This window comes from Mustela nivalis (assembly GCF_964662115.1).
Source record: "Mustela nivalis genome assembly, chromosome: 9".
In the NCBI taxonomy this organism is placed as follows: domain Eukaryota; kingdom Metazoa; phylum Chordata; class Mammalia; order Carnivora; family Mustelidae; genus Mustela; species Mustela nivalis.
The window spans coordinates 101,109,481-101,126,822 of record NC_139028.1 but is presented as its reverse complement, the minus strand read 5'-3'; the positions used below and the strand labels follow the sequence as shown (position 1 = coordinate 101,126,822).

The following is a 17,342-nucleotide window of genomic DNA, read 5'->3' as shown; positions in this document are numbered from 1 at the left end:
TGAGCAGGGGTGGGTCTTTGGGTCAGATGGGCACCCAGCCTCTGCCAGAACATCACACAGCCCGCTCTCAAAGCGGCTGGAGGCATCAGGCCCGTAGGTCGGACTTCCCTATCTTACGCTGAAATTGGCTGCCCACTCACTTCCAACCACTGGCCCCAGTTTCGCCTTCCTGTTTTGATGGGCTAGACCCACAGTCCCCACTAAAGCCAACAAAAAGAAACGAAAGAAACTTCATCTCAAGTTCACAGGCTCTTCATCGCTCTGCCCCCTTTGCTTCCAACTTTCTCCCTTCCCTCCCCAGGAACAGAGGGAGGGGCCTGTCAGTTCCTGCTCAGCTCTTGGATGGGGCTGGAGAAGATCCCAGCTTCCCAGTATCTTTGCCTGTGGCAGAAATGGGATTACGTTTGATTTCCACGGCCCTGCAGAAGAGGATGAGCTGGATTCCAGGAGGTCAAAGGGGAACTGGAAACTTCTAGAGAGGGGCTAGATCCCTGGTCGGGAGTTGGGGATTTCCTGCTTGGGAGGACCTCTCTGTGTGACTAGGAGGAAGCCTGGGCAACACCCGGGTTAGGAGGTCCCTTCTCTTCTGAGGAGGCTCCCAAAGGGACCTGGAGGAACTGCTCTGGCTACTTTGAAAGCCTCAGCTTTCGGTGGGCGGGGTCCTGCCTTGTGACAGATACCAGGATCAGTGGGGAGACGTCCCCCCCCAAAAGTTCATGCCTTAGGCTGGTCCCTGAAGTACACTGGCAAATGGAAAGCCCCTGATCCTTCTAGAGTCTCCTGTCAGAAATGGTGACTTTTGTTTTTCTAGGACCCATAACTGTTTTTAAGGAGCAGAAGGTAAAAGTCACTTAGTCACGCACGCTCTGCTTGTGCTGTGCAGACTTCAAGCATGGCTGAACAGTTTCCTATGTGGCTGCTTCGCCTCACTCAGCTCCCCAGTTCCGTTCCTGTCCTCACAGGGCTAGCTAGCACGGCGCCCGACGCAGGCCATCTGAGTCCTTTCGGAACCAGGAAATGCCGGTAGCGCTGGAGCCCCTCTGGCTGGCATGCTTTCCCTCGGTCACCTAACCCCTGCTCTGCGGGCCTTGAGGTTTTCACAGGAAGCGAAGAAAGAGAATATACACCAAAGAAAGATCCTGGAGACTGGGTGCGTTCCAAGTGTGAGATCAATTTCTTTTTATTGCCATCTTAACAAAAAGACTTGGGAAGGCAATCTTGGATTCCAGCATTGGAGGGCAGGGGATGCCAGGCAAGGATCAAGCCACTGGGCTGTCGGACAGGGGGCTGTTCGGTCTGGGGTAGCAGGAGCCCCCAAAGAACCACAGAGTGGGGAGATAGAGCTGAGGACACAGGGACATTGCCGGTGTCCCTCATGCTCTCAACATGGGACAAAGCGTGGTCTGGCTTTAGAAGCAGCGCTCCAGGGACAGCCACAGCAGGCACTGGAGAGAGCAGTCCTCCCACCCCCACCATGGCTCTAGGGGGCGGACGTGGGAGAGGGTGGGGGGGGCGGGCAGGGGAGAGCTTCAGCTGGGGTCAACCTCGGGCCAGGGAGCAAAGAGGACACAGAGCTGAGCTACACGTGGGGGAGAGCTAAGCTCGCAAGTGCCACCCCACCCCCCCCCGACTCGAGGAACCTGGCTGTCTGTCCACACTCCACAATGAAACATGAAGCTAGACACGTGGGTAGCTAATGCATATGCAGCCCAAGCAAGCGGAGGAGAGGCATGCTGGAGCTTGGATGGGACAGGAGCCCTGCTGGGTTCTTCTAGAAGCCACAGGAGGAGTCACCCTGTGGGTGCCAAGGCTCGGGCCCTGCCTCTCCCCAGCACCCCGGCCTTAGTGCCAGGGTGGTGTCAGGGACTCACTTCCTAAATGCTGTTGTTGCCTCCTAGGGGCACCCCAGGAGAGCGGAGGCAAGGAGCACCACCGCCTCCCAACTCCAGATCTGGCCTCTGACCAGGGGAGCCGGGCGAATCCACAGACCCGGCTTCCGGGCCCGCCTGCTCCCCACCCCGCCGCCCCACACCTGGCCTAACTGTTGCGTCATCTGTCATCTATAAAATGCAGGTGATGCTGGTCTTGATGGTGCCGGAAACACCCGGCTCGGCTGCCTCTTCAGCTGTCCTGAGGACCCACTGAGATCACATATCTGCAAATGCAGGGAAAGTGGAAGGTGCCCTGAGAACACCAGGGCATCTTCTCCTTCCTCCGACGCCATCCCATTCGTCTCCCCACTCCACAAAAGGCAAGCGCAGCAGCTGAGCACACGCACCGCAAGGGCAAGCGCAAGGCCAAGGCAGGGACACCCTTGGGCGCGCTCGGAGCCCCAGGGAAGGAGAGCACGGGCCCCTCGTGGCAGGGGCTCCGCTCCCCCTGCCCGTCCTCAAGCTTCACCCCCTTGGGAAGCAGCAGGATCTGGCCGTGGGGGGCGGCTGTGGCAGCCCTGAGGTTGGCAATCAGGATTCCCCATTCAGACACTGCCTGCTCCTGCTGCCTGCGTCCCCACGAGGCCCGCCGCTGCGGTGCAGACCCGGGGAGGCCACCTCTCCAGCACGAGCAAGTGCCCGCAGGCAGCTTCGTCCACATCTTCAGCCTCAACCAAAGACGAGGGTGCGGGGCCGGAGCAGACTCTGTGGGAGCCCAGGGCCGCTGAGCTGCACGTGGGGAGGAGATGGCGGGCTCCCCGGTATCCTACAGGTGCCATCAGTCCCGGACACAAGACGAGCTCCTGTGTCGAGCTGGGCCCCCATCCTCCGTCTCTCTTCCTCCTCCTGTGGACGGGCTGAGCTAGCAATTGTGCTTTCTCTTCCGAGACCTGGTAGTCCGTGCCGGGGCTGGGGCTGGGGCCGGGGCCGGGGCCGCCTGCGGGGGCTCTGCCGGCGGGGCCTCAGCCCGACTGGTCGAGCCTGTGGGTGCTACCCCATCGGGCCCCTGCTGAGACGCCCGAACACCGTCTCGGATCTCTGTCAGCGTCTGGCACATCTGACCGACGCGGCTGGTCAGCTCCGCCATGGTCTGGCCGATGGCGTGCATGCTGTTTGCCATGTCCCGGTGCACGGTCACCAGCTCCTGGCAGATCTGCTGGAGGGCCTCGGTCTGCTGGACGTGGGCGTGGAGGAGCTGCCAGTCAAGGCTTGTGCTAGGCGGGCTGAGGTGTGGCCGAGGGGTCCTGCAGGCGGCCTGGGCCTGGGGTGAGGGCCGAGGCAGGGCCTCCGGCTTGGGACCCACCATCTCAGACTGGTCCGAGGAGGAGGAGGAGCGGAGCAGGGTGGGCCTGGCCAGGCGGGCCTCTTCCTCCACGGACCGCTGCAGGGACGCCCGCAGAGGCTGCCTCGAGGGCCCGGGGGCTTCCTCATCTTCATCATCTTGGGGGACAGAAACAGAGAAGGGCAGATGATTAAAACAGAAAGACAGGGGGCAGCCGTGGGCTTGGGCCTACCCCCAGGTCACTCTCTGGTCCCCCTGCCCCACCACCCCTGAGGCTCACTCAGCACCGCCCACCCCCAGAGAAGCACTTGCTCCCCAAATCCCCGAGGCGTGGGAGCCAGGTGCCCCCGGGGAGAAGGGCAGGCACGAGGACTGCCCAGGTCTCCCTTCCTCTTGCCGAGCGGCACCACTCTGGCGCGATAGCCCACGTCAGGGCTGTCTTGGGGAGCCCAGGTCGACCCTGTGGCTCCCTTCATCTGTCTGGGACTCAGTTTCGGCAGAGCAAAGCTGATACCTGCTCTGTCCACCTAACCAACCACCTGCCCACCTAGCAGGGTTGCCAGGGAAACTAAACAAGAGAGCGGCCAGGAGGGAGCTTGGCAAAAGCCTCAGGAGCCACACCTGCCCAAAGGCTCCAGCCTCCCTGCGCGCGGTGGACTTGCTTGTGCCCCCTTGTGGCCTGGAAAGAATCTGCAGCTCTAAGTGGTCACAGGGGGCCAATGCACAGGGTGGCGTGGGAGGGAGCTGACTGGGGGGTGTCTAGCAGGGGAGCCATCCCGGCGGCCAGCCCTGATGTCCCCCTCGACCCGCCCCCCTGGTGGGCCACCCGGAAGTGTCTGACAGCTTGCAGGCGCCCTCACACAGACGACTCCTTGCAGCCAGTCACAGGGAGAGGGGCCCAGCCCCCACACACTCAGGCCTCGGCTCTCTTGGGAGCCGGATCAGGAGCGGGTTCCCATGGCAGGAATAAAAAATATACGGGTTCTCTGGGCATCCCAGGGGGGCTAAATGCAGAACCACCCTCAGGCGAGGTGACGGGGAGGACAGACAGACTCATGCTGACCCCAGCCACACGCATGCCTCCACAGGGTCCAGGGCCTCCCTCAGGCGGGCTCAGGAGGAGCCCAATTACTCATACCGTACCCGGTGGGACAGCTGCCATCCTCCCCACCCCGGGGATCCCAGGACACCCATTCTGGCGTGGCAGGGCTGGAAGGAGAGGGTGGGGCTGAGGTGACGGTGCTCTCTCCTTCCAGGGCCTCCTTCCACAGAGCCTCTGGCCTCGTGCTGTAGCAGCTGGTCCACTGACTGGGAAAGGGGGACTGGCCAAGCCTGCAGGGGAGGGGTCCCACGCCCCCTGCCCAGGCCAGGTCACATTTGGTAACCTCATTACCTTCTGTGTTAGGGAGATGGAGGAGAGAGCAGGGCAGGATGGAGGGCATAGACTTCACTGACTCGTAGGCCCCCTTCTTTTTCTCGTAACTGGGCGGAATCATCCCACAATTTAGCAAAACACAGATTCACGGGGAGCTGGCAGACCCGGGCTTGAGTTCTGGTTCAGAATCTAGCTCGGGGGCTGCCTCATCTCTGGAGCTCAGCTGCCTTGTCTACATAGCAAGGAAGTCAGACGGGACGGTCTCTGTTCCTTTCTGAGTCCCAACGAACTGACCCCGAATGGCCACCTGTCACGAGCGCTAGCCAAACAGGAAACTAGCACAATCCCAATCCCGACAACGGCATGGGGCCTTGGAAGGGAAGCAGGGTCTTTGTGAATCACCCTCCCCAGGCTGGCCAGCCGCTGACTTCCCTGGAGTCCTCCTGCCCTGCTCCCTTTCTCAGAGGCCAGGCTCCCATTGGCCGGTGGGCTGAGGGTGGGGGGCGGGCGTGTGCAGAAGCCAGAACTGAAGGGGGTGCGGCCCCAGCACAGAAGGGTCTTGACTGCTCCCCCGTCCCATCAGGGGAGCCTCAGCTCGAACTACAGCCCCAACTAGAGCCTGCTGGGCCTGGAGATTCCAGTCAAGCCCGAGGCATCCAAGTCCATCCTGGTACACAGGAAGCCCAGGAGAACGGGGCAGAAGAGAGGTGGAGGGGGACGTGGGGGCAGTAGGGACAGGGAGCAGATCTGGTGAGACAGGCAGACCTGAGAGTGCCTTAGCGGGGAAGAGAGGCAGAGGACCACGAGGAGTGGGAGTGGGTAGCCGCAGCAAAAGAACGCAGAAGTCAAGACATTAGGAAAAGAGAGAGAAAAGACTGATTCCCCCTCCACCCCACCCCCTGCACCCTGTCCTGGGCCCTGAAGACTTGGCTGGCTTCCTCCTGCGCCCCCTCCCCCGCGCCTGCTACACTGGGTTTCCCTGGCTCCTCTCAGTCCTGGAACGTGCCAAGCGCCTTCCTGATGCGGGGCCTCTGTACATGCAGTTCTCGGCCTGGAGGCTCCCTGCTCCCCTCCCGGAGCCCCACGCTGCCGAGGCCAGTTAACTCTTACTCACCCTGTGCCTCCCAGTTCCCAGGCCGCTCCTGGGAGCCCTCCCCTACCCCCCAGGGAGAGTCAGATCCAGGGTCCCTGGCCATCAGACAGGGCAGCGAGGGAACCGGTGGGGCCGAATGCAAAATGTGAATGCAGGGCCCCTTGTTTAGAAATGACTATGAACTTCAGGAAGGCAAGAGCAGCCCAGTAAAGTCAGCACCGTGACCTTGTGCGCACAGAGCCCAAGGGACACGGAGCAGGTGGTCTAGGGCGTGCGCCTGGGAAGTCAGCCTGGCTCTTAGGACTTCCTGCGTCCACTCTTGATCTCTTCCTAACGGCTGTCCTTGTACTATGACTTAAAGCTCGTGTATTCCCACGAGTCTAGGGACGACCCAAGGGCAGGGGTGCTGTAGGTTTTATATACAACTCTGTCTTCCCAGCTCCCGGCACAGCTCCTGGCACAGAGTTCAGGAAATATTCTAGAATGAATGAACGGAAAGGGGCGGAGAAGACCAAGCAGGAGAAGGAGGGAAGGATACGCGGGAAGACTGGATGAGACGGGGAGGGACAGAAGAGAGGAGAGGGCCAGGGAAGGGGGGGGATAGCCGAGGAAGAGGAGGCCGGGGAGCAGGCAGTGGGGAGGCCTGGAGGGGAGGCCGGCGGTACTCACAGCTGGTTGACGGGCTGTCGGTGCCATCCAGTTCTGCCCTGGGGAAGCTGTGCCCGGAGTGGGCTGTGAGCAGGGTTGACTCGATGGCCCTCTCATGGGCAGTGAGCACGATGGTGGGGGCCCGGCCCCCAGCCCCGGGGCCCGACAGGGACTGCTGCATGAAGGCCAGCTTGTCCTTGGTCCTCCGTTTCATGTCATCCCATCTGTGCTTAATGTCCTTGACGGAGCGGGGGACCTGGCTGACGGAGGTGATTTTCCGAGCTATGCCTTCCCAAATCTTGTCCCTGTCGGCATGGGACAGCCGCATGGTCTCCCTCCCAAAGAGAACCGCTTCGTGGTGGGTCACCTCCGTGACCAGAATGTCCAGCTCCTCCTTGGAGAACTTGGGTTTCCTCTTGCGCTCGGCCAGGGGCGCCACATTCCTTGGGTTGAATATCCCACAAAGCACAATTGGGTAAATGACCATCAGGGCTGGTGGTCCTCCTCCTTCCTAATTGCTGGCCCCCAGTGGGGGAGCCAGGAGGCACCTGGGCACCCTCGCCCGCTCACCACCACCACACCCTCCTCCTAGCCAGAGGCCCCTTCCCCTACTCCTCAGGGGGCAGGAGAGCAGGAGGGGTGCGGCATAGCGGGTGGGAGCGTGGCCTGAGTTGGATGCCTTCCGTGGCAGGCCCTGCCTCAGCCCTGGCTAGAGGGGAGAGCCCAGGCTGTGCACTTGGCCTCTCCCGGACCCCTCTCCCCGCCGGGTCAGAAGTTAGAGGCGCGCAGACCTCGGGGTCGTTACTAGGGAGGGGAAAGCAGAGCAATATCCAAGAGCTTTAAAGCCCCCCAGAAAAACGAAGCGTCCTTACCGGGCAGACCATTGCCCCTGCAGATGGCTCACAGGGCGACTATTTACAGTGTGGCCTCGTTGGTGACGCCTGTGATTAGGGTGTGGTCACAGAAAGCTCACTCTGTCCTGTGGCTCTCTTCATTTCCCTCCCTGGCTCCCAAGTGTCCTGCAGGTCCCTAACTCTGGGGGTATGGACACTCCCCTCCGACCTTGGTGCTGGCTAGCAGCCACTCTCTGGGGGTGGGTCACTGTGGCCTTTTGGCAGCTCCGGGGGAGAACGTGAGCAGCCCGTGAGTGCCCACTGGGACAGCAGTTCCACTCTGATGCAGGCCAGGAGTGACCCTGGCTTCCAACTGCACAGAGGAGCCAGGGGCCGTTTGACTGACTGAGACCTTGAAACCACCCAAGAGAGGAATCCTGAGCCTGAGTCCCTCCCCTGCCACTCCCACAACCGAGGCGAGAGGCGGGGGGCGCAAAGATCCTTCCGCCCTCACCTCCCCATCCCACCTACTCACAGCACCATAGCTCAGGAGAAGGGAAGGCTGGGGCTTTGTTACCAGGCCAAGATGGTGACAGGGGCCCGCACCCTCACTCAGACGACCTGGAGCTAGATGCAGAGTCTCCTGTGCAAACCAGCCTCCCACTCTTAAATGAGGACGGTAGTTCTAGGATCAGCTTCTAGGGCTGCCAGGAGGAATTCCTGGGGGAGGTTTTCAGTCTCTCCACTATTGGCATTTGGGGCTAGAAACTTCTCTGTGAGTGGGAACGGGCATCTTGGGCCATTTGGGACGTTTCTCAGCATCCTTGGCTTCTCCCTGATAGAAACCAGTAGCATTCTCCCGAAGACTCGTGACCACCCAGCATGTCTCAAAGCAAAAGAGTCCCCTGGTTTCAGACCACTGAAATCATGAACGCAGAGCCCCCAGCATAGGGAGGCCATAAGGTCAACAATCATTATGTCGATGCCCATTCTCTTCCCGGCCCGCCACTTAATTTTTTGAAAAAACTCATCAACTCCATTCAATCATGCACAAGACCCGAAGTTGTCACGGTACAAGAGAGGATGTCTGCACAGTGGAGTGAATAAGCACAAAAGGAAGTTGTACATTAAGGGGAAAGGCAGGTTCCCAGGATGGAACTGGCTTTTCCCCTCCAATTACCACCAGAGGGACATCTCCGTGGCAACAAACCACACTCCTTGACTGTTCAAAGAGAGGGGCCCCAACTGGCACCATCTTGCGTCAGATCGGGGCTGACTGAGAGGCCAGACTCCGTGCCAGCAAGGCTGCAGGAGCAGAACCCACCCCACACAGAGCCCAGGAGGTCCTGCTTTCGCCTGGGCCCTGTGCACAAGCAGAAAGAACACAGGCCCAGAAGTCCAGAGCTGGGTTCAGGTTCCGGTTATGCCCCTGACCGTATGACCTTGCGTATGACCTTGTCCTGCTCTGGGCCTTGGCTGTGCCACTGTGGCAGGAAGAGCAGGATAGGGCAGGGGCTCTCAACACGAGTAGCGCGTCAGCCTCGCTATGGCGAGCTTTAGAAACACCAGTACCGAGGGCTCATCCTTGGCCCGATAAAGTCAGAATCTCTGGGATGTCAGAGGATTGTCCAGCTAGTTCAGATGATGTCTTTCCTGGGGGTTGTGGTCAAGCCTGTCCCCAGAGTGAAAGATCAGAGATGGGTGGAAGCGTGGCACGGAATCAGCTCGGCTGGCCAAGCTTCCGGTGCAAAAAGGCCCTGAAGCCAAGGCTGCACTTAGTCACCCTCTCCTTTGCTCACCTAGAGCCAGGCGGGAGCCACAGGGAAGATGCCCAGGCCACCAGTCTGGTTTCCATTTCTGTGTGGCTGGTCACAGTGCCCTCAAATGCAACCCGGTCCCTGGGAGGGTCCAGCTCAAAGGCCCCCTGCTCTGTCCTCTGGGCCCTGGCAGCACACTGTCCGTGCCTCCATTCAACAAGTGCGGTACAGAAAATGGTTTCACGGTGGAAGGAGGGAGTCGGGGAGGCCTGGGAGGGCCAGGCTCTCGAGGGCCATCAAGGGCGCCCCGTTCCATGGTCAGCTCTGCAAATGGGTGGGGCTTCCAAGGGCCAGGATGACTGGCACCCAGTGGTCAAGGAGAAGGTGGTTAGGAGTGTGACCATGGCCTTCTTGGAGCCCCCTGCAGGGCACGAGCTCTCCAGATGATGTGAAAGGGCGCTGGAGGGAAAGGTCCGCCTGTCCTTGGGCACCTCTGTTTCTGCCCCTGTTAAGTGGCAGTGAGAACAGCCGCCCCCCAATAAGAGGACAAATCCTAGCGTGCTCTGGAGAGTGTAAACCACAGCCCCTCTCTCCCTCCCCACCCTCCCCATGCTCCCCAGCCGCAGCTCTCAGGTGGGGAGCACAGGTGGGCAGGAAGGCTTGGGGAAGGAGACAGCAGACCTCATCATAGCCTCCTCACCTCCAACCAACTTCTCCTTGTTTGCTGGGAAGGTGGCAGAGTTGAAATACAGCACACTCCCTCTCAGGAAGCTCCTGACGGCCCTCCCTCTGGGCACAACCTCTCTCACATCCCCCAGCCGCCAAGAGTGACAGAACCGCGCAAACGCCCACAGAAGGCCCAATCTGTGGTGGCCCTGGTCCAGCCACGCGAGGCCCTCCTCTCCCAACCCAGCTCCAAACTCCCTGTCACAGCTCCTGGGGCCTAGAGAGAGGCACCAGGGGAGTGCCAGTGCAAGTCTGACCTCCCACAGAGCGCACAAACCCTTCTGGGCGGGAACCTGGCAACCCCTGCCCGGGCCAGCAGCACAGACCCAACAGGAGGGCTGTGGGCGGAGACCTCAGTTCCAGGCTCAGTCCCGCCACCCCTGCGCAGCCCTGGGCCAGTCTCCTGCTCTCTCTGGCCGGCCAGGAAGAATCCTTCTGGCGCAAACTTCTGTCCCAAACACGACAACACAGTAGAACCACTCTTGAAAGTACTCATGCCTGGGCAGTGAGTACCATAGACAACTAAGCTAGACGGTGCCAGAAGCCTCCTTTTCCACGGGGCCACTTCAACAAGTGCTGGCAGCTGCACTGGGATGAGTTCTGCACCCCCACAGCAGGAGACGGCCCTGTGAGGGGGTCAGCGTCTCAGGGGAGGGATGCCCCCTCCTTGGTGGGAATGCTGCTCAGAGCTGGGGGCCCTGGGCGCTCCAGACACAAGGATGAATGTGCAGACGTTAGGGGTCCATCTGTAACCCACAGGCTTCCTCCAGAGCGCCCTGATGGAAGGCTGGGGAAGCAAAAGGGTCCTCCCAGAGCTACATACATCCCAAACCCTGCAAACAGCAGTCCCGGGGCCTTCAGGGGCCTCCACTGCTGGAGACCTCATAAGCCCCAGCACACTCCCTTGGCTTCCTTTCTGGAGTTTGGGAAAGACTCCTGGGAAATCAGCAGAAAGCAGGACTCACCTCATCCAGTTGGCTTTAGTCTCGTCTGACCCATCTATAGACTTGTAGCGGTTATTCTTGTCCACAATCTGGAAGACAGAGAGAGAGTCTAGAAGGCGCCACTCTTGAGTGGCTCTCGTGTCCCTGGGCTCCTCCCCAAGCCAGGGTCTCCCTCCCTTCCACTTGCCCTCCTGTACAATGCCTCTACTGCTGCAGGACTGAAAACCGAGTGGGGGCCAGGAATCCCATCTCCTTCTCCTGTCCTAATGGAAGACCAGAAACATGGCAGACAAGCAGCACTTCCAGGAGCCCCGTACTGCAATGATGAAAGTTAGATCCAGCCCTTCTTCCTTCCCTCTAGCTTCCCCCAGCACTGGATGTCTGAGCACACGTTGACAGGGGCTTCCTCCTCTCCCCAGCCTCAAGCTGGTCAAGAGCGACAGGGATGGGCTGGTCCCTTCTCTTCTGTAAAATGTCCTGATTTCCTCATCACTCTTGAATCAGAGTTCAGCTGGGTATGGAGTTCTAGGCAGACTGTTTAATTGCCTTTCAGCCCCTGGAAGATTGCCCACAAGGCTGCTATAGGCTGTTCAGGAAACTACCGTTGTTCTATTGTGGAAAGGCTGTCAAGGGTGAAATTTAAGGTTTTCCCTTCATTTTTTATTTAGTGCAATTTCCCTCTATTTTCGAAGTGGAGGATTTACTCCTTTAAAATTCTTATTACTCAACAAGCATATTACTTGGTGAACACATAACTCTTCTTCCATTCTGGAAAATTCTGAGAAACTCTTAGTTTTTGAGTACAGCTTTTTAGTCATTTTCTCTAGTCATTTTCTCTTTGTGTAGAATTTCTATTAAACGTATTTGGGACTATTCCCCGTGTCTTTTGACTAGCTTTTTCTATTTTTCTTTCTCCCCTTTTCCAGGCAGTGCTCTGAAAATAATCCTCAGAACTCTCTTCCGATTCACTAATTCTCTCTTTGACTGTGTCCAGTGGAGAATTCATCCCCTTATTAACATTCTTCTTTTCTTTTTCCTTTCTTTTTAAATGAGCACTTTTAATGCAATGAATATTTTCATTCCCAGAATCTTCATATCTATCTTTTCTTCATTCTACCTCTGTTTCACAAAATCATGTTCCTTCTGTTTCCCTCTCTTAACAGCTTTACTGAACTGTAATTGACATATAATGTACCATTTGATAAACTTTGACAACTGTGTACACCCATTGCCACAATCAAGAAAACAAACATACCCATCACCCCCAAATTTCCTTGTGCTTCAGAATCTTCCCCTCCTATCTCCCTCCATCCCTCCTATCCCCAGTCCACAGGAAACCAGTGAGCTTCTTGTCACCATAAATTACTTTGCATTTTCTAGGATTTTATATAAATGAAATCAAATAGAAGCCATGTTCTCAGCACAATTATCTTGAGATCTGTCCATACTGATGTGTGTACCAGACTTCATTCCTTTGTACTGGGAAGTAGTATTCCACTGCTTGGGTGTGCCATAATTTTTTTTTTTTTTATCTATTTCTTGATAGATATTTGGGTTCTGTCTCGTTTCTGGCTATTACAATTAAATCTGGTAAGAGAATCCAGCTATAAGTCTTTCTGTAGACACACACATCTCTGCTGGCAAATACCTTGAAATGGAATGGCTGGGTCCCATGGTAAGTATATGTACAACTTAAGAAACTGTTAAACTGTTTTCCCAAAGTGGCTGCAACATTTTACATTCCCATACAACGGCGTATGGACCCACCAGCTGGTCCACATCTTTGCCAACACTTGGTATGGAGAGTCTTTTTAATTTAGCCATTCTGATAGGCATGAAGCAATATCTCTGTGGCTTTAATTTTATTTCTCTGATGATTAATGATTTTGAGCATCTTTTCATGCAGTTACTTGTCGGCTATGTATCTTCTCTGGGGTAGAGTCTATTGGAATCTTTGCTCATTTAAAAACTGGTTGTTTTTTTCTTTATTATTGAGTTTGGAGAGTTCTTTAAAAATATTTTTTGGATCCAGTCCATCATGAGACATAGGATATATGAATACTTTCTCTTAATCAAAGGCTTGTTTATTCATTCTCTTAATGATACCTTTCTAAGAGCAGACATTTGAAATTCAAACAAACAAACAAAAATCCACTGTTTTGTTCTTTTAAATGTGTACTGTCCTTCCTTTATTTCTTCAAGGATCATAAGGCTGAGGCTGCTAATTATCCTTCATTATCTATTATCTCCTTTGTCCACAGTAATAGAACCCCTGGATTAGAATTGGGCACCTGGCTCTATCGGGGGAGCATATGACTCTTGATCTTGGGGTCATGGGTTAGAGCCCCACGTTAGGTATAGAGATCACTAAATAAATAAATAAGCTTAAACAAAACAAAACAAAACCAGAATATGTTTCTTGGTTTCTCTGCTAGCTAAATTCTGGCCAATAGGATGTAGGTGGAAGGGTCAAGTGTCAGTTTCCCAAAAACTTCTTTGTAAGACAGCTGATACATGCCTTTCCACCATGCTACTGCCTGGAATGCAGACGTAATGGCTGGAGTTCTAGCAACCAACTTACGCTCTGAGGATACACTCTGAGCTGGAGTCAAGCTTGGTTCCCTGAGTGCTTAGTGGAGCAGAGCCATAACACCAGGCCTAGACTATATTCATAACAGAAAATTTAACTCCTATTTAGATCGAGCTACCATTATTAATCACAGTCAAACCAATTCCTGATACAGATCCTAAATAGTTATTTTAAATTCACTTTTAGAATATAATTTTCATTTTAGAGTGAATTCATGTGTCATTGATATTCATAGGCTGTCTTTTTAACACTATCTTCATTAGTTTTGGAGATTTGGTTTGGTGGGAGGGTTTATCTTTTTTGGTGGGGGGGGGGCTCTCACTGTAATATTTGGGGAAAAAAGGGTGGGGGCTGGTCAAAGCATGAACTCTCAGTGCATTGGACTAAAAGCTCCTTTGCCCCTTCCACACACACCTTCTTTACCGACGCTGTTCCTCTGGATATTCCCATCCATCTCCAGACTCTCAACTTGTTCATTACTCATAATCCTCAAGCCCCAGCTGTGACTATCTGACTTCCCACGTGACTTCCTTTCCTTGGCTGTCTCAGGGACACCTCAAACTTACCTCCCCCAAGGTACCCACTCCCCCAGACCCACCCCCAAGCCCACTCCTCTCCTACTTGCCTCATCACGTATCTGAAACCACCACACACTCAGGTTTCAAAAAAGCCATCCCTACTATCAAAAACCAGTGAATGGTATACTTCTTATGGGCGAACTGTACAGTATGTGAATTATGTCTTGAAAAGGCTGTTAAAAACAAAAACAAGTTACCCATCATCCCTTGCTCTCTCAAAGCCTCCATCCAATCCCTCAGCAAGTCCTGCCATCGCATGTCAAAACTTCCCCTCCAGTTCCACCGTGTCCTGCTTCCATGCCAGTCTGAGCCATTAGCTCTCTTCCAGATGAGCACAGGAAACCCTAACTTCCCTCCCCTGATAGGGCTCCGGATGCCCCACCAGTTCTCCTCGGAGCAGCCACTATCATCTTTATGGATGTCACTCACCCAGGGTCATCTGCAGTGCTTACAATAAAATCTGCACCTGGGGTCACAGCCTCCAAGGCCCATGTCTCCCCTACCTCCCCGATGGGTGTCTCCACCCTCCCCTTCACTTGCGGCAGCCACAGGCCCTGACAGTGAGCCTTTCCACCGGGAGGGTTCACTGCCTACGACCTCTCTGTCCCACTCTTAAAAAATTCACAAGGCGCATAACGGGGGCGCCTGAGTGGCTCAGTGGGTTAAAGCCTCTACCTTCGGCTCAGGTCATGATCCCAGAGTCCTGGGATCGATCCCCGCATTCGGCTCTCTGCTCAGCGGGGAGCCTGCTCCCTCCTCTCTCTCTGCCTGCCTCTCTGCCTACTTGTGATCTCTGTCTGTCAAGTAAATAAATAAACAATCTTTAAAAAAAATTCACAATCACGAAGTTTTTCACACATTCAGAAATTATAATGTGGCCGCCAACAAGAATGACCTCCAGCTGTATCTATCCCCCACATCGCTCGCCTCAAGAAAACACTTCACCATAGTTGAAGACCATCTCTGCTTCCGATTTTACCCCCTCTCTCCAAGGTTAACCACCATTGTGAGGCTGGTGGGGAGCCTTCCTATTTTTACTACATGAGGAGTTTTCTAGAAAAAATTTACAGAATAGTTTTGCAGGTTGTACAGTTCACAGATATGGCGTCCCAGTGAACCTACCTTTTTGTACCTTTTCCCCACTGACTTTTGCATGACTGGTCTCTTCTTATCTTTCGGGTCTCAGTTACTGTCACCTCCCCTGAAGAAGCTTTTCCTGACCTGAACCTAAAGCAGGCTCTTCACTGCCATTTCCTGCCTGCCACACGCCACCCTCCCAACAGCATTATCTCTATGACATCACCTGTCACTTCCTTTCACAGACCCAATTGAACAGTGAAATTTTGACATTGACAGTGTTTATCTGTAAGCTTGGCCACCGACTGTCTCCCTCACTGGACCATAAGTGAATGAGCGCAAAGCACATAGCTATCCCATTCATGATGATGGCCTGGCCCCGGACCCACCACACAGCCCATGGCATGGAACAGAATCGTGGCTGAACAAACGAATGATGCCTGAAGAGCCTTTTAAGTAAAAAGCAAATTAAAGGGGAAAAAAAAAAAAGGTCTAATGTTAATATTTTATGGAAAAACGAAATGAGTGGTGTGCTGGAGCTGGCTTGCACTGGCTAATGAGCGCAGACTCTGGAATCTTCCAGAATTTTATGAACCAGCTGTTATTAGAAATTTAATTATATAAACTTACAATTCCAGAAATGCTATTTTGAGGGTAATAAATACTGAACACTTACCACTTCCTCATTATTTTCTATTTCACTATCATCGATGTTCTTGAGGGAAATGGGCCTCTGCTGTACCTGCACAGGAGAAATGCTACGGAATAGTGGCTAGCGCCTGTGTCTGCCCACCAACTGCTTCTGTGACCTCATGTGGGTACCCTGAAATCGGCCACGGTGGGAGCATTTACACCACGGAAATTGGCACGCACCCTCCCTACCTCCACCGTCACCACGTGACCGGCATGTGTCTGTACGTGCACAGAAAGTCTGGGAAACACATTTCAAGCTCTCAACTCTGGTTACCTCTAGAGGAAAGCAAAAGAAGAAAGCAGGATGAGGCCTTTCCTTCATCTGTCTATTTATGAGGTTATACTGCTTTTGTGGTTTAAATTTCGCAGATAGTGCTCGCTTCGGCAGCACATATACTAAAATACGCAAATAGACCAAAAGAAAGAGCATGCAGCTCAGGCTTCACACTGCCCTGCATCCGTGCCCCAACAGCCTCCCCAGATGGTGCCCCAGTCCTCGGGGACCTTCCCCTGGAATGTCGCAGAGCCCAATACTTTATCATAATGAGTCCCCCTGACATTATCATTTTCTGATTGTTCTTCTCTCTCCTGGGGAAAAAGAAAAGCATCTCTCGGCCCTGCAGCCAGTAGCGGGAGCACTCAGCGGGTACTGAGAGCCATGGAGCCAGAGGAATGAGCTAGAATGTTGGCTTCACCATTTACAAGAGAGTGACCTTAGCCTCAGCTTCTGCATCTGTAAAATGGGATAAAGGCCAACACAGCAACCCTGCAGTAATGACCCATGTGGGAGGCGCTCAGTAAACAGTTGTCATGACTGGAATTTGGGTTCTGACTGGAATCACAGTCTCTGGCCTCTTAATGAAGAGATAAATTGTTAATTATCATTAATTCTGGGCAGTGGGAGGTCTTCGGGTCAACAGTGAGTTGTTGTAATCTGCCTCTTTATGGCTTCAACTGGGCAGAGGGGCTCTCGGGGAGGTGGGAGCTGGGAGGGATGCCGGCTCAGATCTAGAGGTTTGCTGAGGGACAGTTCTGGCCTTATCTTTCCCATCCATCAGGATTTTCTCAAACCATTCATTCATTCACTTAACAGCTATCACTGAGGGGGCTGTTACCATGTCTGGCTCTGTGGATAAAATGGTGATCCAGGGAGACAATGCCTTTGCTCTCACAAACCTCACATTCCAGGGAGCCACAGAAGAGAGAGCACTGTGACAGTGCGTGGGCAGCACCGTGGCGGGCAAATCTGTGGAAAGGGGAGCTCAGAGCTGTGGCCAGTGTCTGGGAGTCAGTTGAGGACCTTCCTGGGAAATGTGGAATACAGGAGGAGGTCTTGGAGAAGAGGAAAATGAGGGTGTTCTGGGCGGAAGGACCAGGAGGGGCAGGATCTCACAGAGCTTGCAGAGCACGTCACATGTTACTGAGAAACCCAGGCCACCCTGAGTAGACAGCTGAGACCAAGATGGCTCAGGAATGGTCAGTCAGGGTCAGATGCTCAGGTCCCAGCCCGTAGAAGGCTGGTCTCCCTGTGTCTCCCTCAATGTAGTAACGACTAACAAAGACATCAGTAACGAAACGCCAGTGGCTACCATTCAAAAAGCCATTTCGAGAGCACCTGGGTGGCTCAGTCGGTTGAGCATCTGACTCTTGATTTCGGCTCAGGTTGGTGGGATGGAGCCCCGCATCAGGCTCCATGCTCAGCAGGGTATCTGCTTGAGATACTCTCTCTCCCTCTCCCTCTGAACCCCCTGCCCCCGGCTAGTGTGCAGATGCATGCACGTGTGTTCTTTCTCCTTAAAATAAATAAATATTTTT

General features: G+C 54.7%; 1 protein-coding gene across 6 annotated transcripts in view; it reads right to left on the bottom strand.

The window, feature by feature from the left end:
• PRDM11 (PR/SET domain 11) overlaps window positions 1–17,342 on the bottom strand; it is an 84,245-nt gene that overhangs the window by 19,217 nt on the left and 47,686 nt on the right. For 4 of the 6 annotated variants that reach the window (XM_082684029.1, XM_082684028.1, XM_082684027.1 and 1 more), the window contains one exon: window positions 10,611–10,678. In XM_082684029.1, the coding sequence (XP_082540155.1) occupies window positions 10,611–10,615 (5 nt within the window). In that variant the 5' untranslated portion in view covers window positions 10,616–10,678. Of the gene's footprint in view, window positions 1–1,151; window positions 3,372–6,350; window positions 6,773–10,610; window positions 10,679–17,342 lie in introns of those variants that run through there. The other 2 variants (XM_082684031.1, XM_082684032.1) reach the window with 1 other exon arrangement.